Source organism: Suricata suricatta, chromosome 17 (genome assembly GCF_006229205.1).
Source record: "Suricata suricatta isolate VVHF042 chromosome 17, meerkat_22Aug2017_6uvM2_HiC, whole genome shotgun sequence".
NCBI lineage: Eukaryota > Metazoa > Chordata > Mammalia > Carnivora > Herpestidae > Suricata > Suricata suricatta.
In genome coordinates, this window is record NC_043716.1 from 12,679,692 (window position 1) to 12,691,774 (window position 12,083).

General features: G+C 39.3%; 1 protein-coding gene across 1 annotated transcript; it reads right to left on the bottom strand.

Moving 5' to 3' along the window:
• Nucleotides 1–9,912: 9,912 nt before the first annotated feature.
• Nucleotides 9,913–10,851, bottom strand: LOC115282737 (olfactory receptor-like protein DTMT). The gene is given in 6 exon segments (XM_029928892.1): nt 9,913–10,327; nt 10,329–10,354; nt 10,356–10,420; nt 10,423–10,486; nt 10,488–10,553; nt 10,555–10,851. Coding segments are annotated over 6 exon segments (933 nt in total).
• Between the last annotated feature and the right edge of the window lie 1,232 nt (nt 10,852–12,083).

Below are 12,083 nucleotides of genomic sequence, written 5' to 3' on the forward strand. Positions count from 1 at the left end.
ACACTGTTCTATATTGCTCCCAAGATCAACTCAGGCTATTATTTTCATCACATATTGATTATTGTTGAAGTTTACCAAAAAGGAATTGGAAAGATAAGTCACCAAAAGTTTTGACAAATACATGTACAATAAGGTACACCATAACCAATTAGATTCCATAAGAAAATAAAAAGCTACTATGGGGTACTATTTTTTATTCTTGCCTATTTCCCTTCAGGTATCTGGCTACATGCTTAATGACATAGACTGTAATTGCTGTAAATAATATCTCCTCTAGAAGTCAATTTTTGATGGCCAGCTCCCTTGATCCCCATTTATCTTACAGTAGCTCACTTACTATCTTCTGACAATAAACGGTAGTACAGCAGAGTGATTTACTTTGGCTCTACAGTTAGACAGACTGCAGCAAGTTCAAATCTTAGCTTTGCTGCTTGTAAGCTGTGTGATCCTAGGAAATTACTTAACCTTACAAAACAGATGTAAACTACCTTATTATATGGTCAGGAATTTAAACATGGTAATGTATGTAAAGCATTGTTTGTGATAATTAAGTGAGATATTCGTGTAAGTATATAAAGGGTGAATGCCTAGTACACAGTTGATGTTTTGGGTTTTTTCTCAGCAGGCTCCACGCCCAACAGGGGACTTGAATGGGATGACTCTGAGATTAAGAGTCACATGCTCTACTGACTGAGCCAGCCAGGTGCCTAGGACATAGTATGTTTTCAATTAATATTATCTGCTGTGGAAGTAGTCCTTGTTAAAATTAAAGCTGAGTCGCAGTAGATAATGCAAATTCACTCACAAGACCTTAAGGAATCACCTATGGCCTGCTCTGTGAAACTAGATGGGATCCTGTGTTTCAATCATTCTTTCTAAGAACATTTTAGGTTTAATGTAGAACCACCTACTTATGGGGATTCATGTGCAGGGATGATTTCAGTCTACCTTTGAAACCATGCTTACCAAGTACTTCAACTTAAAGCAAAAATTTACCAATTAACTTAGTATGCCAGTTTGTACTATCCCATTCTGTCTCCTAATTCATTGACAGACATGCATCTTCCACTGCTTAAATATTCACCAATATTTTTAGTTCTAGCTTTTAACTTAAATTATGTTACTCTTCCACATTTATATTTTGTATGTAAATGTCTTTGTAACAATACAGTTTACACATGTGTCATAATTACACCTTTTGAGGTATGTCAACGCACCCTCACACCTTAGTTTTGTCAAAGGTTGCCCTACTATGCTGTTTGAGGGCTAATTCAAACTTTTGAATATTAAAAAATATCATTTCAACAAGTATTACTTTTTCATATGATTTACTCTCTTAGCCTACATTCTTAAAAATAAATACATCTACATGTACATATGGATAGTTTTAAAGTTTTGTTCTGTACTGCCAACTTGTCATGAAACTCTGTCTATCCATTGTCTGACCAATACTATTTCACTATTGTTATTCATTTTACTAGCTTAGTAAATATGCAATAACATACTGTAATTGTGAGTATTGTTTATTTTTCTGTAAGTATTGAAATTTGAGAATTATTTAATCAAATGCAACAAACACATAAGAATAAATCTAGCAAAGATGTGGAAGTCTCCTACTTAGAAGACTACACCACATTATTATGGTTAGCCCTCTGTATGTCTTCTTTGGGAAAATGTCTAGTCATGACTTCTGCCCATTTTTAAACTGGATTATTTATTTTTGATTAATGAGGTTTTTAAATGTTTTTTTTTAATTTATTTTTGAGAGACAGAAAGAGACAGTGCAAGCAGGGGAGGGTGAGAGAAAGAGGGAGACACAGAATCTCAAGCAGTCTCCAGGCTCTGAGCTAGTTGTCAGCACAGAGCCCAACGCAGGGCTCGAACTCACAAACTGCAAGATCATGACCTGAGCTGAAGCCAATTGCTTAACTGACTGAGCCACCCAGGCGCCCCTGAATAATGAGTTTAAAGTTCTTTATATATTTTGATACTAACCCTTTATCAGATATGTCATTTACAAATATCTTCTCCCATTCTGTCAGTTGCCTTTGTTTCTTAGATTGTTTTCTTCACTGTGCAGAAACTTTTTATTTTGAAAAGGTCCCAATAGTTTATTTTTTATTTTGTTTCCCTTGCCTCAGAAGACATATATAGAAAAAATTTGCTATGGCCAGTGTCAAAGAGGTTACCGCCTATGTTCCTTTCTAGGATTTTGGTGGTTTCCTGTCTCACATTTAGGTCTTATGAACAAAGGGGAAAAAGAGGGGGACCAAACCAAAAAACAGACTCTTAACTATAGAGAACAAACTAACGGTTACTGGAGGGGAGGTAGGCAGGGGGAGAAGGGTTAAATAAGTGGTGGGTATTAAGGAAGGCATTTACAATAACCACTGGGCGTTGTGTGTAAGTGATGAACCACTGAATTGTACAACTGAAATAAATACTACACTGTATGTTAACTAACTGGATTTAAATAAAAATTTGGAGAAATAAAAATAATAATTAAAAGAATAATAAATAAAAATAAAGTAAGCCAAAAAATGAAGAAATAAAACATGTTCAAGAGTTAGTTGGATAGCCACACTTCTGGGGGAAAAATATATATACATCTTGAAATATACCTCACCAAATATTATAATCAATTCTAGACTAATAACAGAACTAAATGTTAAAGTTAAAACAACAAATCAGTTAGCATAAAGGATAGATGCCCAAGAAGTATGTGCAGCTGATTATTCACAACAGCCAGAAACAGAAACTACTAGTACTCATCAAGGTAGAATGGATTTCTGTCAATGGTGTAGTCACACAATAGAGCATTATACAGCAATGAGCAATCTCCAACCACATCCAGCAAAACGGATGAACATCTCCTATAATGTACGTAAAACACCCAGACACAAAAGAGTACAAACTACAGGCTTTCACTTACATAAAGTACAAATAGGGCAAAACGAAATTATGCTATTAGGAGAGGCTACTCTGCAGAAACAGTGAGTGCAAGAGAGCATGAGGCATTCAAAGTGCTGACAATGTGTTTTTTATGCGGGATCTGGTTATTCGTTTTTTGTCAGTTTATAAAAATTCCTACTGAAATTTTCAAATGTTGGTAAATAAAACTCATTTCCCAAGACCCTTTCTAAGAGATATTAACATTGGAGCAATTATCCAGGTTCATCTCAACAAACTGTCAAGGGATTGCTTCCCCAAGGCCTCTCATAAATGGGTAAGTAGGCCTGATATGCTCCCTGGACACCCCCTTTCTTCATGAAGCTGAGACACAAGCTTCAATTCCCAGATCCGAATCGTCATCAGAGCGAGCGACCACAGCCTTCCATACGGTCTCCTCTCTTACAGGGACTGAAGGTCCACGCCCCAGTATCCTTCCCACTTTAGCAACAGGACAAATTGCCAAGTCCTGCTCAGAAAGCAATGTTTTAGGGTCCTTTATGTCTTGATCGAATTTATACCCTATGTAAGAGGAAACGAGGCAGCAGAACCGGAAAATTCTGAGAGTAGCACAGAACGTGGGTAAGGTCTGCATGTCACAGGTTCCTGTTCTCTCTTCTTTCTCTTTTCTTTTTCTCTATTTTCTTTCTCACAGAGTCACAAACTTTGACAGGGTCTTCATATAATCAAACCCCTTCGTGTTTAAAGGTAATTAATAGCCCCTCCAATCTTTTCAGTGCTCTACAGTTTTCAAAGTGCTGTCACATGCTCTGTTGCATGTGCTTCCCGAGCCTGCAAGAAAGCCTTCACCGGTGGGATAAGGGGCTCAGGAGGGCTGTGTGCCCTCCTCAAGGTCCTGCAGCTAGGGAGCAACGGAACAGGTACCAAAGGACAGTTTTCCAACATCCAGGGAGGACTACTTTTCCATACCACCCACACACACTCCCCCTCCCTGCAAGGCTATACTGGAAAGGGGTTTCTCCAGTATGTCCAGGAAGGGGATCAGAAAAGCAGCTTTGGTTGTAAAGTATCACAGGAGATTCTGATGCACGCTAAGTGTGGCGGACACTTTCCTTAAGTGCTAGAAAACAAAAGATATCATAAACGCCGGGTGTCCTCTGACTTTCCCCAGCCCTCTTCCCTGCTTCCTTCCTTCCCCACTGTGGGACAGATGTCCCAGACGGCCCTGAATCCAGGCAAATAGGCTGTGAAAGGAAGTCGTTTCTGAGGTCTAAGGAGATAGAAGACCTTTGTCTCCATGGCAGAAACAGAGGAGGTAGCTGTGTGCTCAGGGTTGGGGTCCCTCAGGGAGTTACCACTGCACTGTTTTTCATTTTAAGCCATTTGGGGAGGGGGGGGTATTGGAGTGGTTTCTGGAATAAGCCCATCAGTTCCCGTTATCAGTCAACTGTTTCTCTAAGAGGCAAGCAGTCTTTCTTTTGCTAGCCTCAAGTTTTCAGGCTTTCTACCTCCTCCCAGGTCTAGGCTAACAAAGCAAACATGTGACTTGGAACTCCTAGTCAAAGCCTTGTCCCTGCCACCAAATCACTCCATCACCTTGGGCAGGTCTTTTCAGCTAAAACTCTCCCTTAAGTACTAGGAGAATAAACTATCATTCATGGTATTGAACCATAGGTGAATTATCTGGCAATGAACCACAAATTCAGGAAGCTGTATATACTGAAAGTCTCTAGAGCCAGTGCTAAGAGTTAATTCCATTTTCACTCAAATGCCAAAGGACCATCATATGATTAGTCTATAGTTTGGAGTCTTAGAGTTAAAAGAGATCTTAACAATCACCTATTTCCACAAAAGCTGAATCAGCTCTGAAATGATCCCACAGCCTGCATGATAATGATACAGAATCCACTTCCCCACCAGCCCACCTCACTGGCAGAGCACTAGCTTTTCTGTGAAGATGGCCTGGCTCTTCTCTTTGTCTCTGGTTTACTCCCTAGCTGCTGACTTGGACAAATCACACCCCGTGAATGGGAAGCCCATGATGATGCGTTCTGTCATTCGTGTTTCCCCCATGTCAACAGCATTCTGAGGGGCCAGCCACAAACAAGTCTGCATCTGAGTCACTCTCTGCAGACACAGGCGGGCTGAGACTGCTCTGTTTGAGTTGGGGGCAGAGCCAGGCCCAGGATAGAGAAGAGACTGGGGCCTCTAATGCCTCCTTGTCCTGAGAGCAGGGTTTCCTACTGGAGGAGGTAGGAGATAGAAATTTGAGAAAGTTGTTAAGAATACAACTTCCTTTAAAATCACTTCCAGTTAGGTGGAAGAAGTGCTTCCATATACAGCATTTCAGCTCTTTCTCCAGACCTCCACTGGGGTAGTTAGAGTGTGGCAAACTATTTGCAAGTACATAGATGGAACTAGAGGGTATTATGCTAAGCGAAATTAGTCAGTTGGAGAAAGACAAATATCATATGACTTCACTCATATGAGGACTTGAAGATACAAAACAGATGAACATAAAAAAGGGGGAAAATAATATAAAAACAGAAAGGGAGACAAAACATAAGAGACTCTTATGGAGAACAGAGGGTTGTTGGAGGGGTTGTGGGGGAGGGGTTGTGGGGAAGGGGATGGACTGAATGGATAAGGGGCTTAAGGAATCTACTCCTGGAATCATTGTTGCATCATGTGCTAACTCACTTGGATGTAAATTATTAAATAAGTAATTAGATTAAAAGAAAAAGTGTGGCAAACTGCTTAGGACATGGACCTTGGAGGCAGAACATGGGGGTCTCATTTAAACTCTATCAGTTCCTGGTTGAGTAACTTGGTAAACTCATTAACCTAAGTCTTAGCTGCCTTATCAAGAAATTGGAATATCAGAGTCAATTTGTGATATTGTGTGAACTGAATACAAGATTTTACAACACATTTTCGAGCCAGCGCTCAGTAGGAGGTAGTTGTTTGCTCAGAAAAACAGTCATATGTGTTAATCGAGGACTTGGACCCAAACTTCTGACTCAACATGTCCTCCCACTGTACCACCCACACTGGATATGTGGGGATTGGACTTTGTGAAGACAACAAATCTGTTCATCTGCTAAATTCTAGGCCTTCTCCCTTACCCCTAAACTGGAGCTCCAAGTTATTTTAATCTCCTGGTTACTCCCTGTCCACACATCTGCATTTGTTTGTCTTGCTGCTACTTCAAATTCATCATATTCCAGATTGAAATTCCAGAACAGTCCCACGTACCCTGGCACACTGGCTGATTTTTCAAACAACTGCATTTTTCAAATTTTTTTAATGTTTATTCATTTTTTGAGAGAGAGAGAGAGAGAGAGAGCACAAGCACAAGCATGAGCAGGAGAGGGGCAGAGAGAGGGAAACACAGAATCTGAAGCAGGCTCCAGGCTCTGAGCTGTCAGCACAGAGCCCAGTGCAGGGCTCAAAAGCATGAACTATGAGATTATGACCTGGGCCAAAGTCTGACGCTTAACCGACTAAGCCACCCAGGTGCCCCCTCAAACAACTGCATTTTATCTGTAGTGTTACTGATTCATTTCAGCTCTTGATGTTGATCACTGTACTCCATGCATTTATTTCAAATGCATGGACTACTTAATACTCTGTACAGTTCAGTTCAACCTTCATATGTTGATCTTATGCTGTGTCTGGTGCCATGCAAGACGCTGGAATACAATGATGGAAATGTCCCTGTTCTTGAGGCACCCACAATCTTGTGGAAAACAGACATTTAAGCAAAATGTGTAATGGGGCAACTATAAAAGCACAAAGACCAGGAAGTAATAATGTTTCCTACATGTCTCGTGGTTTTTTTGTGCCTGTATTCCTCCTGTAACTGATTTCTTTTCCATTAAATGAATAGTTTCTAATGTAGAATTTTAATTTCTTTAATGACTTTGAAACTACATTCTTTGAGGGTTGGATTTCCTTAACATATGAGAAACAGCTTCACATCTATGCTAGCTTAATTCCAGTGACCTATAGAAACATAATTCTTGTGTAGATCTATTTCTTATTCCTTTTTTTTGTACTATTAGTGTTACAGATATAATGTCTATTGTTAGATGTTATATCTAGATATATAGAGAGAGATATTTAACTATATATATATATATATATATATACACACACATATATATGATATGGGCTATATATATATATATATAGTCATATAATCCAACAATACATTGTTATAATTATTACGTTGCCTTCTATAGTCATTTTCTTACTCAATATCAGCTTTGATCTCACTGACATACCTAGTCCTGTCAGTGACAATATAACTATGCACTATAAGTTCAACATTATACCATATGCATATTATTTAACATACTTGGTTTGTAAATCAGTTAAGGCAAGAAAGGAGAAATTAGGCACTTAAACTTATTTTGTATTTACATAATTGCCTTTACCACTGTTCTTTGTTTCTTGTGTGTGTGAGAATTACCAACTGGGGTCATTTACTTGCAGTTAAAAAAAAAAACTCCTTCAGTATTTTTTGTAAGGCAGGACTGGTAGGAACAAATTCTCTCAGTTTTGTTGACCTGAGAAATAGTTTATACTGTCTTCATTTTGGAAACTAGCTTCACCGGACATGAGATTCTTGTTTTATGGATTTAGGAGTTTTGTTGTTGTTGTTGTTTTAGCTTTAAATATATTATCCCACTGACTTCTGGGCCCCATTGTGTCTGCTAGGTCGGCTGTTAATGTCATTAGGTTTTCTGTATAAATATGTATTTGCTTCTTTCTGCTTTCAGGATTTCTCCTTGTCTTCACCTTTCAGAGTTTTTACGATGATGTATCTGTTTCTGGGTTTCTCTCTGTTTATCCTACTTAGAATTTGTTGAGCTTCTAGATGTGTAAGTATTTTTCAGTAAATTTGGGACGTTTTCAGTAATTATTTCTTCAAACATTTTTCTGCTCCTCTTGCTCTCTCTCTCTCTCCTCTTTCTAGACTCTCTTCATTTTTCTGTATCTCTTTTTTCAGCTTGCATAATCTTTATCAATCTATCTATAGGATTACTGCCCGTTCATACTCACTGTTGAGCCTCTCTAGGGATCTTTTTGTTTCAATTATTATACTTTTCAACTCCATAATTTCCATGTGTTTAGGTTTTTAAATTCCTTCCTCCTATTGATCGTCTTGATTTGATAGGCATTGTCATAATGCCGTTTTTACTTTCTTTTTTTTCATGACTATTTCTTTTTGAGAGACAAAGACAGACAGAGCACGAGCAGGAGAGGCAGAGACAGAGGGAGACACAGAATATGGACCAGGCTCCAGGCTCTCAGCTGCCAGCACAGAGCCCGAGCGAGGCTGGAACTCATGAACGTGTAAGATCGTGACCTGAGCCGAAGTTGGATGCTTGACCAACTGAGCTACCTAGGTGCCCCTTTTTTTACTTCTTTAAACATCTTTTACTTTAGTTCCAAAAAATTTTTTTGAAGTTTCTTTTTTAATTTTTTAAGTTTTTATTTTAATTCCATTTAGTAAACATGCAGTGTATTATTCGTTTCAGGTGTACAATACACTGATTCAACACTTCTATCACAAGCACACTCCTTAATCCCCATCACCTATTTCAACCATTGCCCCATCTACCTCCCCTCTGGTTATCAGCAGTCCTCTATAAGTAAGAGTCTGTCTTCTGACTTATCTCTTTCTCTCTCTCTCCTTTTCCTTTTTCTCATTTGTTTGGTTCCCTAAATTCCACATATGTGTGAAATCATATGGTATTTGTCTTTCTCTGACAGACTTATTTCACTTAGCATAATATTCTCTAGCTCCATCCATGTTGTTGCAAATGGCAAGATTTCATTCTTTTTTATGGATGAATAATATTCCATTGCATATATATACCACATCTTCTTTATGTATTCATCAGCCAATAGACACTGTTCATCTTTCATTCTAGCCTTAATATACTGTTCTATTTTTAGAGTCCTATCATCCCTGCAGTTGATTTTTCTTAAATCTGGTTTACTTTATACTCATGTATATTACCTGCTTGGCCACAGGAATATGGGCTTACGATTCTTGTTCTACACTTTATAATTATATGTGATCATAATTTGGTCAGAAAAATAAAGATATGAAAGAAATATGTGAAAGCATGATCGACTGACAAGTGACTGGAACTGGACAGAATGCACCATTACAATGGAGGGAGTACAGTTCTGTAGTCTCCAGATGCAGTATGGTGCAGTCAGGAGGATCTTGAGCTATACGCCAAACTTCCTGGGTTCCAGTTTTAACTTGTTATGTGATGTTGGGCAGTAAATTAACTTTTCTATAATTTTAGCTATAGAATGAGGATGACCATAGGACCAGCATCATAGAGGTGGTCGATTAATAGATTGGAAAAGTGCCTGACACATTCAAAAGTGTTTGCTATGTATTCTCTTATAAAGAACAATTTTTCTGATCTGACTCAAAAAATAAAATTAAAATCAAAGTATTAAATGAGGTGAGCATATGGATAAAGAGAATGAAATGAGAAGTGCTTTTATTCATAGTGGAGAGTAAGGTATGTAGAGTTCAGAACTCCAGGATTCTCCATGTTCTGTGAGAAAGAAAGGTTGGATTTTATTCTTTCTTCACTTGAGTGCATCACTGAGGATCCTTCAGCAGGAAAAAAAGCAAGTATTACAGTGATGTTTGAAGAAGATAATTTCTAAATTGAAATGAATAATAGATGTTTTGCACAAAGGTATATAAGTCTTATTTTCAAACTTCAATTCCACCCGGCCAAAGGGAAATAAGGATTCATATCAGACAGGTTTCCTGCCCCCAACTCTACCTCAAAACACCTAAGTAGCTACCACATTTTCATATTTGCTTTTAGAATGGGGTTTTATTTGAATGGAAAATTTGATGACTTTAAAATTAAGGGGGAAAAGCCACTGATTTAGAGTCATATTCCAATATCAACATTACTATACCCACTGCATTAAATAATGTAAAAATCCCAATTGTTACCATTTTAGAGAAAAAGATACTTTCTTTTTAAAAAAGACTCTTCCCAGGGCTCCCATCATGTCTCTGTTCCTCAGGCTGTCGATGAAGGGATTCAGCATGGGGGTGACCACAGTGTACATCATAGCCATGACAGTCTCCTTCACAGCAGAATTGTTATTTGACGGGCATGAGTAGAGGCCAATGATTGTTCCATAGAAGAGAGACACCACGGAGAGGTGGGAGCCACAGGTGGAGAAGGCCTTGTGAATGCCCCTGGCAGAAGGAACCCTGAGGATGGAGGACACAATCCGTGAAGAAGACATGATGATGAGTAGGAACAGGATGATGAGAATGAGCTCTCCAATGAAAAATATAACCAAACCATTGACTCGAGTGTCAGAGCAGGATAGCTTTAACAAAGCAGACGTATCAGAAAAAGTGAGGGATCACATCGTCAGCATAGAAAGGACAGCCTGGCCATGAGCACAGTGTGCAACATGGCATGGGCAGTAGTCAGCACCCAGGAAGCACCAGCAAAGAGAGACGGAGCTTGGAGCTCATGATGGTGGAGTAGTGCAGAGGGAAACAGATTGGCCCCATAGCAGTCATAGGCCATGACAAGGACAAAGCTCTCAAGAACTCCAAAAAACAAGTAAAAAATACATCTGGGCCAGGCTGCTAGCATAGGGGATGGACGGGACTTGGCTCTGCATGTTCTGCAGCAGTTTGGGCATTGTGACAGAGGAGAAGCAGAGGTCAGAGAAGGACAAGTTACTGAGAAACAAATACATGGGCATGTGGAGGTGGGAGTCCAGGCAAATGAGGACAACAATGAGAAGGTTCCCCATGATGGTGGTAACATACATGGCCAGGAACAGAGCATAGAACAGATTCCACTGCGTGGGCAGGCCCAGAAGAAAGAACTCTGAGATGACAGTTTGGCTCCTCTCTGTCATTCTGTGACCCTATTATATTTATGAAGAAAATAACAGATCTTAAAATCCAAGTATAAGAAATAAGTATATTTCTATTGCATGTGACCTATTGTCAAATGGTGAATGAGTGAGAATATAGGCACAGGTGGCAGCTGACTCTATTGAAAATACAGGCCTCCAATGGCATCCAGGTCTCTAAATCAGATGATATATCACATTTAACACCAATGGTCACTTCTTCCTTCTTAAAACGCTCCTATTTCTTGGGTGTGATGACAACTCAGTTTCATGTTTCTTCCTACCACCCTTGCAATGCTTTCACAGAGTCCTTAGTGTCTCCTGCTCAGTCATCAGTGGTCCTCAGAATATTGTCCTTCTACACTTCCCCTAAATATGACAGTGAATCCCAAATGTATTTATCCAGCCCACATAGCTCATCTGCTATCATGTTTTCCTTAGACCTGGATGTTCAGCTCTCTGATGGCCATCTTCCCTGCATGTCTCTTGTTACTCTGAAACCAATCTTTGTGAAATTTAGTTTATTATCTTCCTTGACCCAGAGGGGCTTCACTCCCAGTAGCTCTAGTTCAATGACTGACAGTACCACCTCAAGGTACTCAAGTCAAACCTGAGAGCCATCCTTGACTCTTTCCTCTCCTCTTTCCTCTCTTCATGCTCTTCACTCATTTATGTACATTACCAGTCTCCCTTTCTGCTCACTGCTCATATAGGCCCTGCCACATATCCCACAGCCACCATTCAGGTCACTCACTTTCCTCACCTGAACCATCGCAACAAATCTGGTCTCTCCACATTTTCTTTCACTCCCTTCCATCCCATTGACATTATCAGAATCCTCCTTTTTATAACTCAAACCTGCTTGTGTCCATATTCTGATTGAAGTCTTCTCTTTCCATTAACATCAAGTCCAAACTGGTTAACATAACCCACAGACCCTTATTATATCATATCAATTAGCTCAGGTTTAACCTTCTCTACACTCCAAGTTTACCAAGTATTTCTCATTTTCTCAAAGGCATCCTGTTGTCACCCACCATATCACATCACATTTTCCATTACCTGATACATGCTGTCTCCACCTCATTCCATCCTGTCTCCTAGTAATTCACCCTCCAGACCATTAAATAGAGATTATTTTCTCTTTGTTAGACTTTAAGGATAGGGGAAGGTTCTATCTCATTCACAGCCAAACCCTAGCATCAAGAACAATGTGAAGAAAGAGAAAGAGAGAC